The sequence below is a fragment of the Nanorana parkeri genome, unplaced genomic scaffold (genome assembly GCF_000935625.1).
Source record: "Nanorana parkeri isolate BGI_ZX_2015 unplaced genomic scaffold, ASM93562v1 scaffold1675, whole genome shotgun sequence".
Lineage (NCBI taxonomy): Eukaryota > Metazoa > Chordata > Amphibia > Anura > Dicroglossidae > Nanorana > Nanorana parkeri.
In genome coordinates, this window is record NW_017307943.1 from 45,934 (window position 1) to 73,704 (window position 27,771).

Sequence of the window (27,771 nt, forward strand, 5' to 3'; positions counted from 1 at the left end):
TGTTCAGCATCAGAGATGTTATAGTGCTCTTCTTCTCGCTGTCATTATTCTTTATTGCATTTCAGTTTATGCAACTGTACAGTTATAAAATGTTGATGGATCTATTTGATCAGAGGCTAACATTTATCATTACTAGTTTGTCGCATAGCTTATTCGTCTAGCAGAAATGCATTTACATTCCTTCTGTGCAAGTTAACCAGCTGTTGTGAGAATGGGGTAAAAAAACGAATGTTAGTGTAACATCTCTTTTGGTCAAACGTTTATCTATTGCACATAAGTCAATGACTATGCACGTGGGCCAGAAACAGCCCGCCAAGATTTTACTAGGCCCTCCAGTCCCGAGCTTTGCACCACTGCAAGCAAGGTTAATTTTTTTTTCTAGCCTGCGCTTAGGCAGAAAAAACTTGAAATGGCAATACAGCTGGCCGCCCTCTGAGGACTATGCACCTCCCTCCTCGGCCACACCTCCCTCCTGGCCCGCAGAATTCTCCTCGCCTGCACTTTCCTCCTCGCCTCTGCCTCTGGTCTCAACAGCTCCAATAGGTTCCACTGTGTGTATCCGGGACTGTCTGTGGCACTACATTTAATGGACAGGGACTGCTGACACATGTAGTACCCTCACAAACAGGACAGAGGATCCTTATGAGTCATGCTGTGGCGCTTCTTCCTCTCCTTTTTGTTCCTTCAATACACAAGTTGGAAACCCCCGTCCGTACACATTAGAAGCTGCACACCAAACAAACACCAGCCAGGCCCCCTGTCCCCCACTATAAAACATCCACCCGGCGAGCCATGTAACTTTGGACCTTCTTCCTCAAAACTTTCTACTACAAGTGTCAGCAGTCCCTGTCCATTATATGACAATCCTGGTGTCCTGTGTGTGAGGGCACAACAAGTGGACCAGGACTGCTGACACTTGTAGTGCCCTCACACACAGGACACCAGGACTGTCATATAGTGATTATGGACCCGAGCTTTGTACCGCGGCAAGCAGCAGGGTTAATTTTTTTTCTGCTTTGTGTCCAACCCCTGTTTTCAAAATCAGGGGATTTTATCCCCTGATTTTATTTTAATCCTTGGCATGACCCTTAGAAAGTTTGGATTTGACACTCCTGATCTATAAGTATGTTCATATAGAAGAGTGAATCAGGAAAATGCCGCATTTTGGCCACTAGCTGAGGATCATAAAAACTAAATACATATTAATAAGGAGATAAAATGTTACAATTCGAGAGACTGCTGGAGCATATAAATGTAACCATTGCTATCCCCATAGTATCAATGGTTACATTTATGTGCTTATACTTTTACCCCATGCTTGCCAGTCTTTAGATGTGGTGTTTGCATTAGTTTTCTTTGTACAGTTTTTTTCTTTTTTGCTTCATTTTCACCTGGTGATCCTGCCAATAACACACTTCCTCTTATATGGTGACAATGCTCACTCAATGCACTATATCTTTCCAGGAGCAGTGTTGCCACCCTAGGCTTGCTCTCCTGGTTTGGAATATAAACCCCTGGGAAGGCTGATAACAATGTTTGAGTTTTTAGTTCCGCAGACAGGAAAATACAAGGACTTCTATCAGGATCTACAGGTATTTTTGTGTACTTGCAGAAAATGTTCTTTAGAAAAAACAATCACCCACATCTAAGGCCTTATGAACTGAAATATATTAAATTTTTGTTCTTGGGTTTAGATGTACTTTATTTCATTGAGGCCCCTCCACACCTTTCCTAAAATAGAGGATTCAATAAAAAAGCAGAGCTCAGAACAATTCTTCTGTTCCAGCAGCCAGAGACCCCAGACTTGCAGTTCTTCCATTGTGTTTACATCCTTTTTGGTCTGTACTAGCTGCTTACTTTTACTTGGTCAGTTACTCACCAGGATCAGGATGACAGCTCTGGAGCTTGTACCTTCAAAAAGAAGTCAGCAATGGCAACACCCATATTGTTCTCCACATAGGTTGACTTTTGAACCTGACAAATAGTAATTAAACAGGTTCTGTTAATTAGATTCATTCAGAGATGAGCCTGCCTTTAATTAATGTAATGGACTCAATTCACAAAGTTAACCCACCAGGATAGGTATGCCTATTTTCAGAATGACGGTCACATGGCCCTATCTTTGTGTCAGAGCTTTGTGTATTAAGTCTCTAGTATGCAATTCATATACTGTATATCAGGTTTTTAAAGGTACGGGAGCCATCCTAGTGTCAAGCAATATTTTGCTACTTATAGTAGACTTACTGTCCATTACAATGTAACTAAAGTAAGGCTCCTCGGTCCAGTTGATGGAAGTTGCAGTAATCTACTTCCTATCCTCCCTCAGCTAAAAATGGCTGGTAACATAAAATTGCCGTAACCCTTACCAATACCCTGATGTCAGGAGTAGAAACATAGAATGCTCATGTCCCGTATTTGTGGGTTGAGGCCTAGTGCAATAGGCAGCTCAACCAATTTTGAATGGGGAGCTTAAGGTAATGCAATGCACCTGTGTGCTATAATACAAGTATATTGCAGCACACTGTGATTGTGTTGGGATGCAGTTAAAGTATATGTAGAGCCAACATTTTTTCTTTAGTTTTAGATAAGGTAGGGAAGGGTTTTCACACAGAGGAAGGATCCATCTCTGCAGCACGCTGACAGGGGACAGGCTTTTCTACCCAGGTTATGGCTCCTGTAAACGAAAACAAACTGTAAGACATTGCACAACCTTTTTATGCCCCTGGAATGTATTTAGCTGATTTAAACTGAAAATTCAATTGGCCTTTTCATTTTGATCACAAATACACAACAAATGTGTCGGAGGTGAAAAGGTAAATTTGGGTTTTAATATACATATTGTGATGTAGAAAGAAATATCTGCAATAGTTTGCTAAATAAAGATCTGTTGATTATAAATAAGAAATAAGTGTTTACTTTTTAGCTGAGTTTCACATTAAATAAATTACATTGTTCTTTAAAATATGTTTTATGGCAGCAATAATCCTTGCAGTGCGATATCAATTATGCACGATGGTTCGCTTCATGAAAGAACAAAGTGTGATTTCTGTGTTTAAGTTACGTCAAAGAAAATCACAGCCGAGCTGATTTTGTTTATTTACAAAGTAATAATTTATGCATCTATGAGTTCTATGAGGGTTACAGGCGAATACAAATCACTGCCATTCTGTTAATTGTACAAGAGGTAAAACATCAAACAGTGACACAAAGGACTTGGAATAACATAGTAACAGGCCAACACATGAAAATCAATATGTTTTCTGCAGCCTGGTGTAGGTATTCTGATGAAAAGTCACGTCTCATTGGTTGGAAGCAGAGAGAAGAGTTCAGTAAGATATAGTTAACCAATGGGATTTCAGCAGTAGGACTTGGAATAACATAGTAACAGGCCAACACATGAAAATCAATATGTTTTCTGCAGCCTGGTGTAGGTATTCTGATGAAAAGTCACGTCTCATTGGTTGGAAGCAGAGAGAAGAGTTCAGTAACTTATAGTTAACCAATGGGATTTCAGCAGTAGTCATTTTCAGTTTGCGGGAGGTTCAAAGAACTTCTCAAAAATGTGTAAATTGCAAACTTTAATGTGATCCCTATTGAAGTCACAATAAAGGAGACACCTGTATGTTTGCACTCCCGGACAGCAATTGAGATGTGCTGTGTGCGTCTATTGACACACAGCACTCGACAAGCCATGCCATATTTCATGTACCGCGGCCCCCTCCTGTTTATGGGTGTCTCCTTTGCCTAGCAGCTTGCAAATGAGACACCTGCACGTGCGCGCTTCCGGACCTTAGACTGCTGCAGTAGAGATGGAGAGAGGCTCCAGGGACCGGTCTAAGAGCAGGCCGGCTCAAACAATCAGGTGAGTATAACTCTTTTTTTTGTTTTTTGTTTTTGTTCCCTAGACACAAACAAGCACTTAACCCCTGCAGTGCTGGGCTGGCCCCACTGCAAGGGTTAATAATTTTCCCTGGAGTTCTGCTTTAAAACTTATAATAATGTTATAGCAAATAAACTTTCTGACTTCAGCATAATAGTTGTCTTCTGGATGGCTTTATTAGTTCACTGCCTGCAGTTGCTTACCTTTGTGTGTGTATTATTTTGTATCTTGCTACAGGAAAGTTGTGCCCGAGTATTGCTGTACCGCGGAGCAAGCAAAGATATCAAGAATCACATTGGCCAGACCCCATTCCAGGTGTGGACCTCTTCCCATTCATATGTGTGATATTTGACCTCATGTCATTTCATGTTAAACAATAATACTTTTATATTTGTTTCTGTGAATGTACTGTGAATGCATTGGATATATTTGCTTTAAAAGAAGAATTTTCTCCCCTAGGCTGCACAATTTATAAGAAAATGCTGTTTGATTATATTGAGCAAGTGTTTAAAGTGAACCTGCAAACACCTTAAATCTCAAGTTTAATTGGCTTGTATTTGTATTTAATTTTTTTTGTGGTTCCCCACATTAGACTCATTGATTACTATCATCACTGGATTTCTGGGCTTTTCTATGCAATGCAAGCAGATCATGGCTGGTGGGAGCAGACGGAAGAGTGCTGGACATAGCTTCCTGAAAACATCATAGCCCTCAGTCCTGATACAAGCAGTGGCTCTTAGTAGGAGTCAGGCAAATATCAAAATGCGTTAATGGGTGGATTTCAGTCTGAAGGATTAGGAGTTCATGGGACGTTGTTGCTCAGACCACTCTAGGTAACACCCACATGTGATGCTGAGCCTCCATGATGGAAAGAACTGAAATCCAATGAATGAAGGGGATGGACCAGGGACAGTTAGGCTGGGGAGGAAAGTGCTAGATATACTGCAGAGTTGGGCTCTGTCTGACTTGCTGCAGCTTCCAAAGCACATTGAGAAGCTTGTAGTGTGTGGAGAAACCAAAATAAGCAATTCATGTACAGAAAAGAAGTCTGCACAGTTTTTGTAAGACTGAAGGCAAGGCTGGAGTTGAACTCTAAAGTGGTGGCAGCAAATAAATGTACACAAATACCATGAGATGCGCCCTATGCTATAGGACAACAGAGTCAAACTTAAAAGGACCCAAGGATTACTATTCTGCCTCCGATTGTTGTATTAGCGATGTATCCCTTGCTGAGACCTCTATGCCTGGTCTATATAAGCAGATATAATCACTGCGGACAATCCTTATCAGGTAGCTGAACTCACCAAATGCCCTTTTTCCACAAAAGTGCTTTATTGATTGCAGCAGGTTACAGCAGACAACAGGCTGCAGCAGATGATTCAACAGACAGTATTTGCAGGTCAAAAGATGGTAATGTTTTCTCCCATGCGAGCATACAAACATGTAGCCATGAGACATGCAGCCATGATACCAAAAAGACAATACAACAGGAAAGGGGCAATACATCATAAAATGGGAGGGAATACAGAAAAGATGGTGCTATAACCAAAATGACCACAATATGGCAGTATATTAACCATCTATACTAGTGCCAATGACAATGGCTTAAGGAAAATTAAATGTACATTTTCAATACAAAAGTAATATGAATATTAACCATTAATATGCATTGTATCATATTTTCATACAACAGATGTAACATCACAGTCACATTTGTATCCACAAAACGAGTGGAGGATTACACGGTGGATCTCATTTATTTTCCTATTCAAAAATATCATCCAATACCCATATGTACAAAATAAAACTAGGAAAAGACAAGCAATAAAAAAGGTATGCAGCCCCTTTTCAGGAGGATGCTTTCTGAGAGACTCCTCTGTATGGCAATAATGCACTGCCAAAGACACGGCCATGCAAGGGTGTCTTAAAGGAGAACTATGAGGTGAGTGCTTTTCACTCATCCTCATAGATCTAGCCGACCTGTGACAATGAGACTGTCACAGGTCGGCTCAGTAGATCGGGAAGTGAGCTCTATATAGGCAGAGCCAGCTGTCACTCACGCAGCTAGGCGGATCCAGACATACAGTGGCAGCAATAATACTTACCTTTCCTTTTCACTGGAGTCATTGTCAGCAATAGTAAACCCTGTTCATTTGTTTGAGTATCCACAATAATAATCCCCAGCACTGGTGTCACCGGCAGCAATAGTAGCCCTTGCCATTGGTGTTCCTAGCAGAAATAGTAAGCCCCTCCTTCTTTGATGTCAGTGGCAGTATCAGCAATAATAATCCCCTGTTCATTGACATTCAGTGGCTATTTAACTGATTATGCTCTTCTGCGCTATTTCCTCCTTCCCTAATGACTAGGGATGCATTGATACTGGTGTTTCGGTATCGAGTACAAGTACCGATATTAATTTTTTTGGGTACTCGCTATTACCGCATACCGATACCGGAAGTGCCATTAAGGCAGCACGCGGCGTGTAATGACTCGCCACCTGGCTTCCTGATTACCCGGGAAGCCGGGCAGTGTGTAAAGACTCGCCACCCGCCTTCCCAATTAGCAGGGAAACCGTCGCCATGTTTCTCGTCACTAGGTGATGAGAAACCATGGAGTCGGCTTTCTGGCCAATCAGGAAGCCGGGTGCTGTGTAATGAGGTGTCAAGGGAGCATGAAGTTCACATATATTTCCTTGGATAAAGTGTATGTGCATTTTCAAACAAAGTGCTCATTTTTTTTGCCCCGTTTCCCAGGCCTAACCTAACCCAACCTCCCTCTCCAGTGATGCATACTTACCTTGCACCAACAGCTGTGGCCTGCAGTATTTATTTGTATCCAGCACGGCAAGTCTTCTCTTTCCTGCCTATTACTGCACCATAGATTCCTATAGATTTGTGTCCCCAGGCTAGAGCTCAAGGAAGATGGTCCCATAGAGGTCTATAGGGCTGTAATGCAAAGGGGCGGCCATGACAGTGAATACTTGCAGCTCTGAATGTAAACAAACAGTGGAACTGATCAGCTTCTCTTTTTCATTTTCAAATCTTAACTGAACAAATTGAAGAGAGAAGCTGATTGGTCAGCATAGGCTACTGCTCCAGAATTTGTCTGCACCAGTTTTGACAAATTCCCCTCACTGTGTTTCAAAATGTACTTGTCCTTTAAAAATGATGACATTTTATCTGTCTCTATTATATATAAATAATTAGCCCAGAACACTAGAGAAAATTATGGTTTGCAATATCATTATGAGAGTCTTAAGCCATGGCTGATTCGAGATTTCATTTAGTCTAATACACTATATGAGACATGGCCAAGGAGAACGGACATAAAACTAATATCCTGACTGACTACAAGATTAATTACACCATTATCAGATGAATGATCCTTGGGCTGAATTATTCATCCCGGTCTATGCAAATAAACAAAAGCTGTGTAGTTATTTGGGGTTGTGAAGTTTGCAGCCACACAGAAGTCGAGATACCAAATAGTGATGACTGATGAATCTGCCTGGGTTCGATTGGCCATGGGTCTGGCATATTTTGTTTGAAATTAAACAAACCCAAATTTAGAGGTAAATCCTGTTCAAGTCTAGCAAGGAAACATTAAAATTACTCAAATCCCTTAAAGGAGAACTATGAGGTGAGTGATTTTCACTCAACCTCATAGTTTGAGCCGATGGGTGACAATGAAACTGTCAAACGTCGGCTCAATAGTTCGGGAAGTGAGAGAACACATACCGTCGCTCACTCACTTCTCGATCATGTCCCTGCAGAGAGCCGTGACTGTCACTCAGGCTCCCTGCAGGGATTCCCCCCCTCCCCGCTTCAATCCTCCAGGGCTGACTGGCGGAACGAACAGGGGAGGGGGCGGGTACAGCTGGCTCTGCCTCTAGATAGGCAGAGCCAGCTGTCAATCAAGCAGCTGAGCGGATCTCAACAGTAATGTCCGGATCTGTCCCGGCTGCGACAGTCTCAGTTTATGTCCCGTGACCCTTAGGAGAACTATGGGGAAAATCACTGACCCCATAGTTCTCCTTTAAATAAAATGGTTATGGGATGCTTTAAAGCTGTATGCTATGTTATGAAAGTGCATTTTTTACAGAGAGCCTCAGCGACAGCGTACAACGGCAGCGCATATGTTAAGTCTTGCTTTTCGGTCGTTTTATTAGCAACACATGTTTTTTTTTATCAAACGGTAATAGATCCACTTTAACTGACAGATAGAAATTGGCTAGGAGTTCACGGTGGCTGTCCCTTTGGCTCATGCAAAACGGTCCTGCATTTAATCAATTTCTATCAAGCTATTAAAAGACCATAGATGATACAGCAGTTTAAACCTGGACAGCAGCAGGACAGTTTTAATGAGCAAGACTAGGCCCACATTTACTATACTCAAAGAGCACAGGCTGGGATTTTACTACAAGAATTGGGATCCTGCAGAAGATACAGCAGAGTAAAATTGCCAGTAGCAGGAAGTTATTGATTAGGGATAATAGTCCAAAATGTCCTAAAGACTAACAGTACAGAAAGGTGTTTTGCTACAAGAATTAGGAAATGGCAGATTATACAGTACTACAAAATTGACCGGCAGCAAAATTTTAATGAGCAAGGCTAAACTCAAATTTACTAGAGACAAAGAGCACTGGTTAGAGTTTTGCCACAAGAATTAGAATACTGCAGAGGGTAAAATTGACCAGCAGCAGGGCAGTTTTAACCATAAATAATAGGTCTAAGGGGTGTATGCCTAACTTTTATTGCATCTATATAGGAGGGTGCGGTAAATGGTTTATTTTTTCTTTGAAACAAAGCAGGGGCATGCTTCTAACAAAAGGCAGCTCCAAGAAAAGATGGTTAGTAACAAGTGAAAGCTCTACTTTGAGCTTCACAAACTAAAAAAAAGTCTTTATCAACATAAAGTAAAAAAAAAAACACAAAATACCACCCCCTTAAACAAAAATCAATTTTTTTTTTTAAAAGGAAAGCCTTGCAGCAAGAAAAACAAAATAAATGGGACAGCAGCTAAAAGTGATTGCTGACCTCAAATTAACCAGTAAATAAAAGAAAAAAAGGCTCCAATAATAAGAACGAAGAAGGCTGAAAAGTAATTGATAATTAGGGAGATTTTTGGGTGAGTTAGGAAATACACTAAAGTCAATCTTCTCTATGGTTATCCTATAACAATTTCCAGTTCACTAACAATATGGCTGCCCTGTGCCTCCCCTTTTATTGTGAAGATGCTGGATTAACCAATAGTCCTTCTAAGCCTGTTGGCCATAGTCCATGCAGTACATTATGGTTTAAAAAATATATATTGTGGGAGATTCTGTGCATAATTTCACTGGGACCATGTGACTCTGAACCTCATCCCAACCATCCAAACCAAGTATGCAGGGAGTTGTAGTTATTTAGTTTTCAACTGATTTTTTTAAAACTAAATACCTTGATTCATCTTTCTTCCACAATGTTTCCTCTTTTTGGCCTTATGTATAGATCTCTATAAATAATAATAACCTTCTTTGCGCTTCCTTGCCGTTCTATACTTCCACAGACCAAACATGACGCTTATACAGGTTGATGATCATCAATCCTCATTACATCCTCCTTATGTGACAGTGTTTGAATCTGGTGATTGGCCCTAGACCCAAGCAGTACATCATGCAAGAAGGTCACATGCCCCCCCCATCCCTGGAATCACGGGGTATTTTGTGGCGGCTCTGACGGAGCCACAGAGTAGCAGTGGTTCTGTCTGCCACCGTTTTAATAGACCGGACGTGAGGAGATATCTCCCAAATGTAGTCAAGAACAGACATAAAAACCTACCATACGTACTATCCCTTCCACACCCTATCCAAAACTAAAAACCATGTTATATTGCACTAAGCTATTCACCCAATCTCATTCTCTAAGTTGCTGTATTTGTTATTTCTTAACACTAGTATAAAGCAATTGTCCACCATGACGTAGTAGCGTGGCAAGGATTTGTCATACTGGGGGTGATTTACTAACCTAAACACAAGCACGCACTAGGTGCGTGTGATTTTTACACAGCAAAACGTATTTATCAACCAAAAAGTCTCTAAAAGCATAATTCCACTAATGGCATATATAGAAAAATCATGCACATGATGCATATATAATGCTGCTTCACAGTTTAGACAAAAATGGTTGGCTCATGCATTTACATTCCTGCATTCATCAACGCAAGCAACACAACGTAGAGCTAATTTACACAACATCACCTTGCAATTCATGCAGAGCTTTGCATAACACACCTGCTGGGTGTGTACACACTACAAAGGTGTCTAGATTACACCAATAGATCATGCTGGGAGGGAACACACTACAGAGGTGTATACTTGTTCGTGGCGTGTTTATAAGGTTAGTAAATCAACCCCACTGTGTGCTAAAATGTGTCCCTCTTTAGTGTCTTGGATAGTTGGAGCATATTATAACTTCGCAGGAAGGTTTGCATGTTGGTTATTTGAGGCCTTAGCCCTTAAAGGACAGTTCCAGCCTATTGGCTATATACACATAGTCAACATTTAGGTACTAGCTGTTGTACCTGGCAAAAACATTGTTAAGTATAACACATACACTTATAATTCACTTGCCCCTGCTGTGCTGTGTAAATGGTGTAATAAAAAAAATATGCAAATATTATGGATGCACTCTATAAGAAATATCTCCAGTCGTAGACATAGAATGCTAGTGCCACCCAGTGGGGATTTTCTAGATGGATGTCTGCTTTTGGAATTGCACTCTTTTTTACAGTATAGTTTCTTGCATGTGTCTGTTGGCGGCAACAGCACAGTGTGACCGCCTGATGTCAGCATATTTGTCATGTGACTTTTGGACCCCTTACCTGTTTACCTGATATGAAGAAACACACTAATACCAAATTGTTAGCAAATAAAGCAAGACTTCCTGTCTCCTCCACTTTATTAAAAATGCATAAAAAATAGACAGAGGGTTCTACTGTAATCATCTGTTCCATGCTGGGTCCTTCCTACCTTTAAAAAACCCTTCAGGGTTGACGATGAACAAAAGTGTTAACATACTCACTCAGAGGCATCAAAACTTGAGGATTTGACTCTAAATAGAAATTATATTATTTGTACTGTGGGATTCTGGGAGATTCTCACATGCCTCTGGCCATGCTGCCATCTTTAAAGTTCAACGCCAGACATATAAAAAACAACCTAAAATGTTGCTGATCCATTAACGATCATAATTTTGGTTTTTTTTTTTACTTACAAAATTGATTTAGGTACAATAAAAAAGTTGTTCCTAAAAGTGATGTACTTTGAGGGATAGACCCTTAAATGACAAATGCACAGGGGCCTCCTTATCTTGCACATGTATGCAGGATGAAGAGGACCTGGTGAGGACTGCACTTGGGGTGGGGGACATGCATGGTTCAGTGTACTGGAAAAAAAATCCTGAATGGCAGCAAAAAGATGTTATGGAAGAAAAGATTTACACAGTCTCCTCTGTCAAATAAAGCCTGCCAATCGGCAATTTTGTTTTTACTTTAACAAATCTTTTGGCAAATAACAGATCCTATTTTTTTTTTTTAAATGAGAAAATACAGTAGTGTTTTGGCAGAATTAATTGTTTATCATTCCTATTCAGCTTATCATTCCTATTCAGCTTATATTAGCATTGCCCTAAACATGTTTGTTATAAACAGAGTTGGATTTTCTTGTATATACAATGTTTAATTTCCTCTCCTCAGCCCCTGGCTTTAAAATTCTGCATAATTCACAATTATCATATACATTTCAATACACATTTTTTTCTCCATTGCAGCAATCATTAAGTATTAAAAAAACTACAACTAGAGCGTTTTTTCAGTAATGTTATTAAATTAATTTCCGATCTTGTCCTCCTTTGCTGTGTCTTCCATTTACCTTCAACATAGATCAATGACTTCATGTTTCATGACTTGTTCCTCCTGCAGGTAGCCGTTATTTCAGGAAATTTTGATTTGGGGGAGTTAATAAAGAGCCACAGAGACACCGATGTTGGTAAGTATCTACTACTAAATATAAGCGTGTGTTTGTGTGTATATATGTATGTATATGTGTTTGTGTGTGTGTATATGTGTATGTATATATATAATATATATAGTGACATAAGGAAAGGGGAAATCATCGAGGGGCGATATATTTCTCCTCGATTTCTCATTTGTGAACATCTAGTTTTAATCCAGACCGGGTTTTCAGGGTAACTTTGGGTCTGTGTAATCTGAATTGGATTTTGTGCCTCACTTGTAATTGACTGGACGGGGAGATATTTTCTTGGCACACTTTGGGCCCATGATGCTATTATATCAATGTGGACCAAAATCTCTGAGCAATGTTTCCAACACCTTGTTGAATCTATGCTACAAAGAATTAAGGCAGTTCTGAAAGCAAAGGGGGGTCCAACCCAATACTAGCAAGGTGTACCTAATAAAATATATATATATTTTTATATATATATCATATTAGAGAACCTTAAAGATCTCAGCTTCTTGGTCCACTTTTCGTTCATTCAATTTGGTGGGCCTGGTTCACGTGTTCTTTCTTTTCTTTTTTTTTCATTTGACTGACCTGTTTCCTGTATATTTTTTGTTTCAAAATTCACGAAAGTAGTCTAGCATATAGGCAACCCAATGGTATCCCAGTTTAAAGGTCCTGTGAGGAGGAGAAGACTTTGCTTCTCTCAAAGCTCCTTACCAGTACATGCACAGGTTTGTCAGAATGCAGGAAGGAAATTTGTGCACAACTTACCTTTTTCTGGATGAGGTGGGTACTGGAAAAGGAGAACCTTATGTCCATTTGCTTGAAGCAAAATAAGGTTTTCCGCTATCATTTACCCTATAAGAAGTCTCTTTTTTTTTTGGCTGGAGAAAAAAAAGCTCTTCCACTTTTATTGAATACATCAATCTCAAAAACAAAGTCTTTGTAGCATCTAAAGTCCATGAGAATCTGAGAATCATGAACATGGGTGTAGTTTCCATGCTGCCAATAATTAGTGACTTAGTTTATTCAACAGTAAACATGGTGCCAAGCAGTGTTACTGAGTTTACTATTAAGTAAATAAGACTGACAACATATGCATGACAAACATGACTGCAATTGGAACAGGTTTACTTTCATGGTGGGTCTTTGCTGCTGTTCTAGAACCCATGAAGGAAATGTCTTTCCTGTGCTACATTTGTGGCTGCCTCTTGTTATGGACCTAGGCAAATATATTTCCATGGAGGATCCACTAGTGCAGGGGTGTCAAACTCAATTTAATCATGGGCCGCATCAACATTATGGTTGCCCTCAAAGGGCCTGTAAGACTATATAAATGTATCTAATCTTTATCATAATTGCCTCTGAATTCGATTATCACTGGTTTTAGTAATAACTTAATACCTAGATCTGAAAGTAGAAGTCTAGGAAATGGCTTGGTGGGCCAGATTCGGCCCCTGGGCCTTGAGTTTGACACATGTGCACTAGTGAGTGATATTTCTGTAAAGTATTCAAATATAGTACATAGTTATTATTGGCCAATAAATATCAGTTAAGATACTTCCCCAAATGTCAGATCACCATATTATCTTTGATGAACAAATCACAGAATAGATCATCTGTAAAAAAATAAGTCAAGGCAACTGGACTTGCTATATTGTTCTTGAAGACATTTCACTGGTCATCCCACCAGCTTTCTGAATTCAGAATTGAGAAAGCTGGCTGGATGACCAGTGAAATACCTTAAATAAAAATACAGCACGTCCAGTTGCCTTGACTTATTTTTTTACAAGAATACCATGACCTGGATGAATGAGAGCCTTCACAGACACAGAATAGATCAGTTTACCCACAATTGATGGTAGTGATAGCAGCACAATCTTACCTGTGTATTGGTAACTATTCTGACTCCGATCATTGTGATAGCGAAATATATCCCTTGCTGAGACCTCTATGCCTGGCCTGTATAAGCAGATATACTCACTGCGGACAATCCTCGTCAGATAGCTGAACTCGTCAATACCGATTCATTCAAAAGAGGTGTTTATTCTTTAACATCAGGTTACAGCAGATGATAGGAACAGCAGTTGAACGGTTATAGTATTGTGCGGTCAGAAAATGATGCCTTTCCTACGTACTGTGCAGATTACATGTGTGTCCTTGTTACATGTGGCTTCTAACTGTGGCCATGACACAGGAAGTAATGTAGGCTGGTAATAATAGCTTATCTAAAGAAGCCAGTTAGGTTTCCTCAGGCATGCTGGGAGATCTTGCAGACAGGGTCATGGGCGCAGTGAAGGGCTAGTAGCAGATTGAACCTTCCCACTTCATCCAATCTGTTTTTTTGCAGTTCTTTTATCTGTGGGCACCTAACTTCATGTCCTTATTGTGCTCCTTTCACCCATCCTTAGTTATCCATCTTTTATTTTTTTACAGTACCCTTTCAAGAATCTCCTTCCTATGCCGTCCATCGCAGAGAAAGTGGAAAAGCTCTCTCCGTTCCCCATGTTCTTCTCCGTGCCAATAGCGACAACAGCCTCTCACTGCCTGACTGGATGGTCTTCTCCGCATCCACTGCCAACACTGTCACTCTGCAGGGACAAAAATCCTCAGGAGGAACTCTACGAAGCTCCAGTAGCCCACGAGGGGCTCGAAGCCGATCACCTTCACGAGGTCGCCACACGGAGGAGTCAAAGAAACAGCCACGTGGACGCCCCAGGTAGATTTAAATAGATGACAGTTAAAAAATATACTGTATTACTTTTTTTTTTTACAGGTTTTTGAAAGGATAATAGTCATGACTCATTTATATAGTTTGTCTTGTTCAGTACCTAAAAGTCAATATTTGAATGTTTCTTTTAATTAAAGGGTTGTTAAACCCTCCGGTGTTTTTGCATATATCTATGGCTAGCAAGCAGAGATAAATATATATATATAAGATCCGGTTTCAGGCAGATGCCGCTGCCCCAGATCGCGCATGACGGGGACCTCGGCAGCCGCATCTGTCATTGCCTTCTCCTCATCCTCCGGCTCCCTGACACCATGCTGCATGCCTGCGGACCCCTGGGGAGACACCATAGCCCAGACAGCCCACCTGGGAGTGTGCATAGCCCAAAAATCTGTCTCCTCTATATTCTAAAAAAAAATTGCTGTGCGCGGCACTAGAGTGTTCGGGTTTCACTTGAAGAAAAGGTGGCACCCTAATTCCCATACAAGTCTATGTAAATGCAGAACCTGCTTAAAGAGGGTTAGAAAGAGGTCAGCTGCAAGTCAAATGCTCCCTTCCATGAATTCTTAATGATCTCAGAACCTTTTCTGATGACATAGATACAAGCCCAAAGCTCGCCCACACAGGCTATTACACATAAGGCCAGCATGGAGGCCTTCTAATGATAAAAGCAAACGGGTATTTTATTTAAAAGTGATACTAACAACATTCCCAGCTGATGTTAAAGTAGATAGATGTTGAAGTGCTGACACCTGTATAAAGAGATATTTGACATTTACATGACTGCTGTGCAGCCTTTTAGACCTATTGGAAAAAATAACAGTTGGTTGTCTGCTGTGTCATTACCGGATTGAATATCAGCCATATATTTGGAAATATTGGTCTACCACTACAGATAACTTTTGTAAACGGATACTGCAGTTCAGTAGAAGAGCTTTGATATGTGATTAAGTTCTAATCCCCTCCACATCTGATCCCAGGCCGGAATATATTAGTAATGATTGAATTAATCATTATAATATTAAAGGAACTCTGTGGCTGAAATCAAAATCAAAACAAATCACTCCTGTACAAGAATAAACGTTAAACTTATATGGCCTTGTACTGGCTTGTAGAATCTTTGCTTTGTTGCAAAGCCAACTGAAGAATTTTCACATTCAACACCTATATGGGTGTCCAGATGCTTGAGTTCCCCTACTGTGTTTTTTTGTGGTTTCCTTTGCTGGTCCTTACATCATGTCCTATAGTGATGTAGGAGCCACTAGGAGGAACCAAATAATGCTGCCAGAAATATGCACTTTTTTCCTCCCTTGTACCACTGTTCTGCTGCCTGGAATGAGAAAAGGAAGCTTTGTACAAGTTCTGAGTTGGTCTAGCTGGTGTTTCCACAGGGCTTTGGACTCCCTCTGTCCCAAGTCACACTGGGACAGTCATCAAGCTCCAGCATCATCACATGGATAACATGCTCCTCTATACCCATAGGTATCAGATATTTCCATTGGTTCTTGGCATCTGACAGAGCAGGAAAAAAGTAGTGTGTGCTCCTGGGGATATGAGCATTAAAGGGAACCTGTTGCTTTGTTCTGCTTGGTAAAAGCAACATATGCATACTAGTTTGTGACTACATTAGAATGTGTGACCGGTGACGTGGTCACACGTTTTAACGTAATCCCGTCCAGTTTTTTTCTCGGTGGAATGTGTGACCGCCAATCAGGGAGGCGGGTAATTACCAGCGGCCCAGCTTCCTGATTGGCCGGGAAGACAGCTCCATGTTCCCTCGCGGCACTGCTGGTCAGGGGAAATCTCCAGTTCCAGTATCAGGATAAGTACGAGTACTTGCCCAAATACTCGGTATCGACACCGATACTAGTATTGGTTTCGCTGTATCCCTAATACCAATAATACATTAAACAAAAAAGTTGTATGTTATAATTTAGTAGTCACCAATTCTTCCTTTTATCTCTTTCAGTTCCAGTGGTTCTACTAAAGAGCCCCCTGCTGGTGGGACTGTGAATCAGCGCATGAAGCGGAAGCTCTACTCAGCTGTGCCAGGTCGAACCTTTGTGGTCATAAAGCCGTACCAGGCACAAGGCGAAGGAGAAATATCTCTCAGCAAAGGAGAAAAAGTCAAAGGTAAAAAAGAAAAGACTTGCTGTATTAAGGTGGTCCTTTGGGGGATATGTTTTATTAGATGAAGGCAATTTGCAACATACACTCTAAAATTATTAAAGCATTTTCCTTGGTGTGTGTAAAGGAATCATTAAATATTGGCACTGTCTACAAAAATGATTACTGTTCAGCAGAAGCAGGCTGGGCTACTATAAATGGGCGTGGGAAGCTCTTCTAGAGGTTGGATGGTTTCATTCCAAAAATCTTGGGTCTTCTATGGCTGTGCTGCCCACCTGGGCTTGGGCGGAGCTTGGGTGTTGCAGGAAGTATCATGACTATTGGCCATATGGTCAATTTATGAAAATACTTTTTTGAGGGTTTTACGAGCTTATGAACTCATGTTTTGTAGAAAGTTTTTTTTACATTTTTTTATTATTATAAATAATAATAATTATTGTTGTATAAAATCGGCATTTCACAAATCAACATTAAAGCAGAACTCCAGGCAAACTTTTTCTTCACCTTAGCAGTGAAGTGAGAAAGGAAGTCCTATTCCTGAAATGGTGACAAGGGTGTCACCTTCCTGGGTGCACAGTTCAGTAGATTTATTAAAGGGAAGGTGTACATGGCTGATTAAAGCAGAACTCGGCGGGAACTTTTTAACTCTTGCAGTGGGACTACCCCCACACTGCAAGGGTCAAGTGTATGTAACAAGTATAGGACTTGAGGACACCAAGAGATATACAATCGCTGCAGTGGAGGAGGCGGCAGACTGGAGAGAGTGCCGGAGATTCAGGTGAGTATAACTTTTTTTATTTTTGCACCTAGACACAAACAAGCACTTAACCCTTGCAGTGCAGGGCTAGCCTCACTACAAGGGTTAAGAAAAAGATTGCTTTAATACAGGACACATCTCATCCATGACACTCGGTTTACATGGCATCATATGTTTTCTAATAAAAAAAAGACCAGCACTGCTTTCATGCTTGCTGGAAGCTTGGGTATAAGTTACTCATCCAAGCAGTTCCTTCTCTTCTAGAAAATGGAGGGAAGAAGTCCCTTCTGCAAGTTATTCAGCTGCGCGTGTAATCTGATTTCTCCTTCATGTCAGGACTGTTTCAGCACAACACCGCTTGATGTTAGATTCCAGAAAGTTGTTGATTTCCACACCTGCTGGGTGCAAATGATAAATATGAAATATTCAATATGTAATATTTCATATTTACACGACTGAAGAGTTTTAATATATTTAACATACTAATAAACATAATAAAAACATAAAATATATTTACAAAACAGCCTGGCAATAGCTAGCTGCATTCAGCTGGATGTGTTTTGTAATGTTGAACTTGTTTATCCAAGTGGTTTCCTCAGCTCAATTAGTTCACTTGGATGAGCTGCAGACTGTTTACCGTCAGTAGGACACATGTCAGCACCACCAAATTATTATTTGAGTAAAAAAGTATCTTTCCTTCCATAAATTAAAAATAAACCACAGAGTTTGCAAATATTCTTTAAGATCTAAAGCCTAGGCAATGATCACCTGCTCTTTGGTTCCTTTGACCATTGGGGGTGCTTCCTGTCATTACTAACCATAGAGCATAGGTAGGCAAACTCCGGCCCTCCAGCCTAGGCAATGATCACCTGCTCTTAAATTCCTAGGGCCATTGTAGGTGCTTCATGTCATTACTAACTGTAGAGCATGGGTAGACAAACTCCTGCCCTCCAGCCTAGGCAATGATCACCTGCTCTTTGGTTTCTAGGACTATTATGGGTGCGTCCTGTCCTTACTAACCATAGAGCATGGGTAGGCAAACTCTGTGCCTCCAGCGTAGGCAATGATCGCGTGCTCTTTGGTTTCCATGACCATTGTAGGTGCTTCTTGTCATTACTAACTGTAGAGCATGGGTTGGCAATCTCTGACCCTCCAGCCTAGGCAATGATCATATGCTCTTTGGTTCCTAGGACCATTGTAGGTGCTCCCTGTCATTACTAACTGTAGAGAATGAGTAGGCAAACTCCTGCCCCACAGTAGTGGTGGCAGTACAATTCCCATCATGCCTCTGAATTTGGGAGCCATACCTTCAGCTGTAAGAGTCTTTCAATGCCTCATGGGAGTGTTACTTGCACCTCAGCTGCAGGCCAAAGTTTGCCTACACCTGCTGTAGAGTATTGTTTTAGTCAGGCAGGCTAAGTTGGCTAGATTTGCAGGGGAATGGGAGGGACATTTATAGCTGCTTTGCCTGTGTGTATGCAATTAAAAAATATTGTCAGTAAAAAAGGTTTTAAAGATATTAACATTCATTGATAAGATTATTCTATCTGGGGGTTTCCCCTTTCACATTACTTCCTAAGAGTGTAACTTACACATTTACAGTACTTTTCTCAGCATGGCCAACACTGCCATCTAGTGGTAAATATGCTAACAATTATAAGATACAATTCTAGGAACTGATTTTTGTTTCAGACGTTTTCATGACGTAAACGTCATGACAGACGTTTACATCCAGAAAAATAAGAATGGGACGTCCAATGTATCTCGAGGGGTACAAGACACCTGCATCAAATAATCAAACTCACATGCATTTAACTTCACTATGCACCATTTGCTGCAAATCATATAGCTACTATACAAAATATTTAATCATTTGTTATTAAAATGTGTCATTTACACTTCAGTCTGCACAAACTATGATTTTGTAAACAAAACATTTAAATGTCCTCTTCCTCCAGTCTTGAGGTGTTCTGTAGTCTAGAGGTCTGCCCTGGGCCATTGCCTTCAATTAGAGTTTTATCTTTATGAGATTCTTTGTAAGGCTCATTGGTGCCCAAATTAATGCAGACCCTGCAACTTTTGAACATTAAAGCCCAACTGAACCTTTATTATTTATTGTTGTAATGTAGTTAGGCTCCATATATAGTAATAAATGTGGGGATATTTTAAAAGAGTTGTAAAGTCCCAGCATACACTATCCTGTTATAACATCAGCATTGTAATAGGAATACGTACTAGAGTTGTTTTTGATGCAATCAAAGCTTACTAGAATAAAAATCCCTTTCATGTAGTGAGCGCTGCCTTCTCTCTGCCCATCACTTCCAGCAACCTCCTGGATTCCCAGTTTGCTTTGCATCTCTTTCCTAGCTGCTCACAATTTCTCAAGGCTACATATCCCATCATGTATTGCTTCCAGCAAGCAATGACAATGTTACATTGTTCGGACATTGAGTTGTAGTTTAGAAGGCAGGCTCTGTGTGAGTTGTGATACAAGGAAGTTCATGTTTACTGGGCTGAGTGACATTGTGTTAGTGCATTGAGGAAGTCCATGCTATGGGCAACTTTGATAAGTTTACAAACTTCTAGATGGGTATGGTTATAAGACATGGGATACAACTTCTGGAAATTAAGTATATAATTACAGATTTAGATTTTGACCATAGATATCCTTTAATGGTTACAGAGTTACAATAAGCTGTGTCTTTTATGTCTGCCTGCAGTTCAACTTTAAAGTGCCCCTTCCACCACAGGGTCACTTATAATAGAAGGCTAGTCCTGTAAAAGAAGCCCATCTATGGTTACCTTTCCAGCAGCCTGTGTCTTCAAATGCCGTCTTGGACCACTGCAGTTATTCCACACATTCCGATGTGTAATACCTGATGCTTGTATGGCAGGAAGAGCCTTGATGGGGTTGCATTTAACCCCTTCATGACTGAGGCCCTTTTTTCATTTTTTGCACCCATGTTATATTCCACAAAGGCACAGCCTGCTAGAATGGTAAATATAGATTTTTTTTGTTTGTTTTGTGAGCAGTGTTGGCCTTTCTTTAATAGGTGACCCCATGGTGACAAGGTCAGTTTAACACTTTTGTGACCAGTAGGGATGCACTGATAACAATATTAGTAGTGTAGGTGCAGATAACGAGTATTTGGGCGAGTACATGTACTCGCCCAAATGCTCCCGATACTTATCCCGATACCGGAACTTCCGGTTTCAGGAAGCTGGGCGGCGAGTCACTACACGCCGCCCGGCTTCCTGATAGGACAGGAAGCCGGATCCATGCTCCCTTGTCATCAGGGAGTATGGAGCTGGCTTTCCAGACAATCAGAATGCCAGGGGGTGGGTAATGAAGCTGGCCAATCAGAAAGCCAGGCGGCGTGTAATGACTTGCCGCCCGGCTTCTTGATACCTGAAGTTTTTCCTGATTGTCCAGAAAGCCAGCTCCATGCTTCCTCATCACCTGTTGATGAAAGAGCATGGAGTCGGCTTTCCAGTGAATCAGGTAGCCGGGCGGTGTGTAATGACTCTTCTGGAAGCTGGCCAGTCAGGAAGTCGGGTGGCAAGTCATTAAACGCCCCATGGGTTCCTGATTGGCCAGAAAACCGGTGCCATGCTTCTTTGTCACCTGGTGACGAGGGAGCATGAAGCCAGCTTCCTGACTAATCAGAAAGCCGGGTGGTGAGTCATTACACGCCACTTGGCTTCTTTAATATAACTTCCGGTATCAATATTTGGTATCGGCGAGTACCGAAAATTTTTTTAGATACTTGTACTCGATTCCAAAAAAACTATATCAGGATTTCTTTTTGAAGCATAGACGCCCAGTCCAGGTTTAGCAACATTGTATGCCTCAGTTAACTTAACAATAACTGCGTGACTAATTTGATTGGATTGGCAGTGAGTCTGAGAACTAGAAGCGCACACAGTTGAACATTCCTAGTTCTCTGCTGCAAGGTTGTTTTACTGTTCCCGTGTCAAAGGACATTTTATATTAGGACTTTTAACGTTGTATTACAGTCACAAAGGGATTAAAATAGAACTGAAGGCAAAACTTTTTGTTAGTTTTGGATAGAAAAGGCAGGGTTTGAACCACTTGCAGCTTTTGTATTGCCACCTGTGCACCGTTTTTTCTTAATTTCCTGTCCGATAGCCACAACAGGAAGTGAGAGGAAATCCCTCCAAAGTGAAGGAAATCCCTGGTGGTCAGCAGAACTATTGTCCCCATTGGAAGATTTCCCATCTATTCCTGTTCTTGTTACAACCCAAAATCTGGGATTTTCTTTCACTTTCAGTAATGGCCACCAGGACAAGTAAGAGAGGGTGAATCTCCCTAACAGGGACACAGACAGCAATACAAATCTGTCAGGGTTCTAATCCCTCCCCACCATATCCAACACCCAAACAAGGTTTGGGCTTCATACACTTTAAGTAACATGTTTTTAACTAAGTCTGTCTGGTTTAAAGTTCCAGTGCAGACAACATTCATGGCAGTGTCCAGAGCTGTGACGCCATGCAGTTTTCTACTATATTATCTACTTTTTATTATTCAGCAAAGGCAACATCATCTTTTATTTAAAGTAAAAGTAAAGTTTGCATACCTTCATTCTGCTCTATTCATTTAAAGAAGAACCCTGGGAAAAAAACTTACCCTTGCAGTGGGGCTACTGCAAGGGTTAAGTGCTCGTTTTGTCTAGGGGATTCAATAAAGCTCTTTTACTCACCTGATCCTCAGTCCCATGGCGATCGGCACTAACCTCTCTTCCCCTCCGCTCCAGCTGTGGATTGTTCCCTCAGTGTCCTCAAGGCTAATGCAAGTCAATGGACCTGCATAAGACGTGATGTCATCAATGGCCCTTGCACTGCTAGAGCCCAGGGGAGAAGATGCTTTGGGGACCGGTCTAGCAGCCCAGAGGGACCAAGAATCAGGTTAGTACAGGGGTGGGCATCTCCAACCCTCCAGCTGTTTTGGAACTACAAGTCCCAAAAGGCTTTGCAAGACTGACAGTTAAAGGCATGACTCGCAGAGGCATGTATGGATTTGTAGTTAAAGCGCAGCTGGAGGGCTGGAGTTGCCCACCCCTACTTTTTTTTGAGCCCCATAAACAAAATGAGCACTTAAAGTGACATTAAAGGCAAATCTTTTTTTCCACCCTCCCAATTCTAATGTAAGGACTTACCTTAAATGATGCCTCTTGATCTGATTATCATCATCATCATCTTCTTTCCTGCAGTTTTCAGAAGTTCCTCCAGCGCTGGTGCAGGTCTCTTTCTGGCACTTCCTTTCCCACGGAGTCTGTTCGGATGCACGCTGCTCCATTGACTTACCTTGCGTCTCTCCTCGTCTCCCAGCCAAAGATCTGAACTGTGCATGCGCCTGCCCCAAGATCCTTTGCTGCTGCCCGAGAATCTTCAGATCTTCGGACGGGAGTGTGCGGCAAAGACTGGCGCGCACGAGCGGGAAACCGCCTGGATTTTAAATGGCCAGCGATGGCCGTTTACATACAAGCAGTCCAGCGTCTGTAAAGACGCCCGATCGCTTGTATGATGCACCATCGCTGTCCCCCCCGATCCCGGGCGTCCATCCATCCCGGGTGATGTGGCTCTGTGCACTGAGAACGGAGTACGCGAGTTCCCTCCATTCTCCTCCCGGTCTCTGAATGCAGGAAGTGATGTATATTACATCACTTCCGCATTCCTCTGTCACTCTCCGGTACAGAAACCGGAGAGAAGCTGATGAAGCAGATCTGTGCTTCATCAGCTTCTCTGGGGGTCCCTAGGTGACATTAGGGGTCTTAGAGACCCCTGATGTCTCCGTAAAGGAGACCTGTAACTGTAATTTGTTATCACATAGCGCACTTTTTAGCACCCTATGTGATAACAATAAAGTTAAGTGTAAAAAAAGTAAAAAAAAAAAATGCTCACAAAATAAATACAAATTTACACACACAAAACAAAAAAAACCCCACAAAATGTTTTAAAGTCCCCCACATGGATGCGCAAAAAATGCGTTAGATGCGCCTACACGCCAAAACGGCGATTGCTCTAATTATGCGGGCACGCGTTACATATCGCCGCAAACGTCGCAATGAGAGCAATAATTATCGGGCCATTAATCACTGATAACACTTAACTGATGAGCTGTAAAATCTTGTAAAGCGTCGTCTATGGGCAATTTTGGCTATGGTGTTTCTTTTTGCGATTTTGTGGCCGCGTGCAATTTTAAGGCTTGACATGTTTGGTGTCTATTTATCCGACGTGACTCCGCCTTTTATATTTTACCAAAAAATTGGGTAAAAATTAATGTTTCCTAAAATAATAAAGGGAAAACCATTTGAAAAAAAATATTCTGTACTTTTTTATACACCCAGTGGTGAATAAATACCACCAAAAGAAAGCACTATGCGTCTCCAAAAAATGGTATACAATTAGTTTTAGTACAGCATTGCATGACGGAATAAATGTCAGCCAAAGTACTGCAGCGCTGAATACTGAAAAATGGCCTGGACAGGAAGGGGGTGTAAACACCCCGGTCAGCAAGTGGTTAAAACCTTTTTTTTTTAACTTTTTTGTTTTTTTAAATGTTTTTGCATATATCTACTGCTTCCTAGCTTTGGATATATGCAAAATAATGCGTGGGTTTAATAATCCTTTAATTCTTGCAGGGTGTGGGTAGTCTACTGCAAGGGAAAGGTTTTGATTTTCTCAGAGTTGTTCTTTAATCTTGCTTTAAAACTAACAGATTGACTTGAGCAATACCCTTTTGTGTTTTCCAGTTCTCAGTGTGGGCGAAGGAGGATTCTGGGAAGGAAATGCCAGAGGTCGCAATGGATGGTTCCCTTCAGACTGCGTGGAGGAAATTCCAACAAAACCCCAAGAAGGAAAACAAGGTACCAGAAGGTTCTCATTTTAAAGATATTCTTCGATTTATTAAGTGTCTAATGAGCTGAAACAAGCAGAAGCAGGAAATATTTCAGGGTCTTCGGTCCGCTCACAGAAATGCAACGTCTGCACTAATAGAGAGCCATTAAAACACACACACATTGCTCATTTGGGGGGGCTGTGACTCCTTTGAAACCAAATCCCACTTTACTTCATAACCGTCCCTGTTTTTGGTCTGGCTGGTATAAAGAAATATACTATTTAGCCCTTTGCGTTCCGGAGCAATATCTTAATTTTTGCACTACATTTTTGGCTAGAAAATTATTTAAAACTCCCAGACAATTATATATTTTCCAAAAGAAGAGGTCCTGTAGAATATGAAAACAATGCTAGTTGTAATTTTTTATTTTGAACAATATTTGCGCAAATGTTTATCAAATTATTAGTTTTAGCAACAATACACTAAAATTAATTTGTGTTCACAAACACAATATAATAGCCAATTTTTTTGTTAAAATATAAAAAAAGGGTTGTGTCTGATAAATCAATACCAAACATGTCAAGCCTTAAAATTAAGCATGCTTGTGAAATGGCAAAAAAGGACGGTACACAAAACTGGCCATGAGCAACATTTGAAACAGCGTTGTCCTTCCTGGCTGCTGGACTGCAGAACTTTGCTATCCCCACCTCTCTTTGTCCCACTCCATGTGCATGCATTGGTTTATTTCCCAGCAAAACAATGATGGTGCCTCGAATCCCAAGATCCTGCCCCCACACCATACTTAGGGACATGGCTCTTGGTAAATGTAGTTCTGGGGGCGTGCTTACATTAAAAGAAGTTGGGCTCCCTGCTGCTGTTTCTGGAAGTATTTTGCAAACCTGGTGAAGATGCGGAACGGAACAAAAACAGATACAATCACAACAGAACGGAAGTAAAAAAACTAAAAACAAAAACACGTTTGTCCAGGTCATTTTAATTCAAAAATAAAGATTAAAAAAAAAGAGAAAATGGAACGGAAGTCAACGGAGGTTGAAACTGCAAGTCCTGAATAGGTTCTCACTCTACCACTGCCCTGCACCCTTGTGTGAGCTCCAAGCTGATTTGCTCGTAGCTTACAATGGTAACAAAATACAATGGCATTGCTGGACACCACGTATTCTAGTTAAACAAGTCAAGTCAGACGCACTTTCTAGCAATAGGAGCAGCCACATGAATCCTGGCACCATTCTGTGAACACAAAGTCTAATTAATTAATTATAGTTAAATGAAGGAAGCGCTACAGAACTGTGATTAATTACCACTTATTCTACATATATAAGTGCCTGGATGTAAATGTGGAGTGCAAATTAAAAGAGGGAGATGGACAAAATGCAGGGACACAGAGCAGCGCACAGAGCAGAGAAACCAGGCATGCACCCAGGGGCGTAACTAGAAATCACAGGGCCCCATAGCAATATTTTGTATGGGGCCCTGTGATTTCTAGTTATGCCACTTGCAGAGCCCACCTGATATACCAAACAGCCCACCTGAGAGTGACCCTGCAGAGCCCACCATAGACTCTCTATAGTGGGCTCTGCAGGGTCTCAGATGGCCTGCACACCTCTTACCCGACAGTGCTGTCTGACCCCGTGGTCCCCGGGCCCCGCTTCCTCTTCTATCGACAGGCCCCGCCTGCTCTTAGGTCGCTGGCCAGTGATGTAAGAGGAGGCAGGCTTGCTCTTAGGTTGGCCCCGCCTCCTCCTTCACTGCGAATGCCGGCCTCTTCTGCCACAGCTGCTGGCTGTCACTGACACAGCTCCGCAGCAGCTGTGAGGGGAAATCAGTGATCTTCACAGCCGCTGCTGAGCTGTGTCAGTGACAGCCAGCACCCTTACATGCCATAGCGACCCACACGGCATCAGAGGGATGCCCTGGCCGGGCCCCCCTGTGCCCGGGCCCCATAGCGGCCGCCTGGGTTGCTATGGCAGTTGTTACGCCACTGCATGCACCGCAGTTTCAGCTGAAACATGGCACTTTTGGCATTTTGACAAAAGTGCCATCTTCAGCCGATATGTTTCGGCGGCCAAAATGTCAGTGCATCTCTAGTGAATAGGCCGTAAGGGTTCATTCACATTATAGTGCATCTGGTAGTGTAAGCACTATGGGCATGCCCTGACATGCATCTTTAATTTGCTTCCTGCTGCACTACAATGCATTATTAAAGGCTTTTGCAAAAATTCATAAATACACCCACACTGATTCGAAAAAAGTAAATATTTTAATTGTTTTGCATTGAAGCCTGCATAGCATTGCATCCATGTTTAACCACTTCCCGACCGGCCGTTGTAAAAAAACGGCCGGCCAGGAGCTCTCTAGATCTGAGTGGGCGTCTTTAGACGTCCGCTCAGCCAAGCCCCCTCGCACGCGTGAGCGGGAAATTCCTGTTATTTGAAAGCAGGCAGCGATGCCCGTTAATATACAAGCGATCCGCCGGCTAAGAAAAAAAAATAAGGTTTCCCCCCAAAAAATGTAAAGTTACAAATAAAAAGGAATGAATGAGAGCAATAGTTCTATGGCCATCAATCACTGATAACACTAAACTGATGAGCTGTAAAAGCTTTTAAAGCATCGCTTATTGTCAATTTTGGGTATGGTAGTTTTTTGCGATTTTGCGGGTGCGCGCAATTTTAAAGCATGACATGTTTGGTGTCTATTTACCCGGCGTTACCGCATTTTTTATATTTTACCAAAAATATGGGTAATAATTATTGTTTCCTAACATAATGGAAAATAAAACGTTTTTTCCCCAAACATTTCAATCATTTTTCCTTAATATAGTAAAAAATAAAAACCCCAGTGGTGAATAAATACCACCAAAAGAAAGCTCTATCTGTCCACAAAAAATGGTATAAAATGCATTTCAGTACAGCGTTGCATGACGGAATAAATGTCAGTCAAAGTACCGCAGCGCTGAATACTGAAAAATGGCCTGGCCAGGAAGGGGGTCTAAACACCTGGTCTTGAAGTGGTTAATGATCAATATTTAGACTCCTGTAGGCTACTCCCCAACCCAGGTCATTAGCCCAGGTCCATACCAAGGTCCGAAATGCATTGGCTGACTAATGTTATCCTTTTGCCATTTACAGAACCAGTAAAATACATTTCCGAACTCTTAAAACTTTGGCACTTCTTTGGCACTTCTTTTGTACTTTTGCACTTCTTCCTTGACTAAATACAGATCTCCTAAGCAGGGTGACCCCTGTATTCAGGGAGAACCCCGTTTTTGTGGGTAGCAGCCAATCCCAGGCCACTCGGTCCAAACTAATATCCTTCACCTAACAGCTATAGATCTGGTCCAGCAGTGGCGTATCCAGAGTTATGGGCGCCCGGGGCAGAACATTACCCCCCCCCCCCCGCC

General features: G+C 41.5%; 1 protein-coding gene across 1 annotated transcript in view; it reads left to right on the forward strand.

Moving 5' to 3' along the window:
• SHANK1 (SH3 and multiple ankyrin repeat domains 1) overlaps positions 1–27,771 on the forward strand; it is a gene marked incomplete at its 5' end in the record, with an annotated part of 207,810 nt that overhangs the window by 31,173 nt on the left and 148,866 nt on the right. Inside the window, 5 exons of the mRNA XM_018571098.1 lie at positions 4,118–4,195; positions 11,840–11,906; positions 14,319–14,601; positions 16,580–16,743; positions 24,268–24,381. Coding sequence (XP_018426600.1) covers positions 4,118–4,195; positions 11,840–11,906; positions 14,319–14,601; positions 16,580–16,743; positions 24,268–24,381 — 706 coding nt within the window. The remainder of the gene's footprint in view (positions 1–4,117; positions 4,196–11,839; positions 11,907–14,318; positions 14,602–16,579; positions 16,744–24,267; positions 24,382–27,771) is intronic.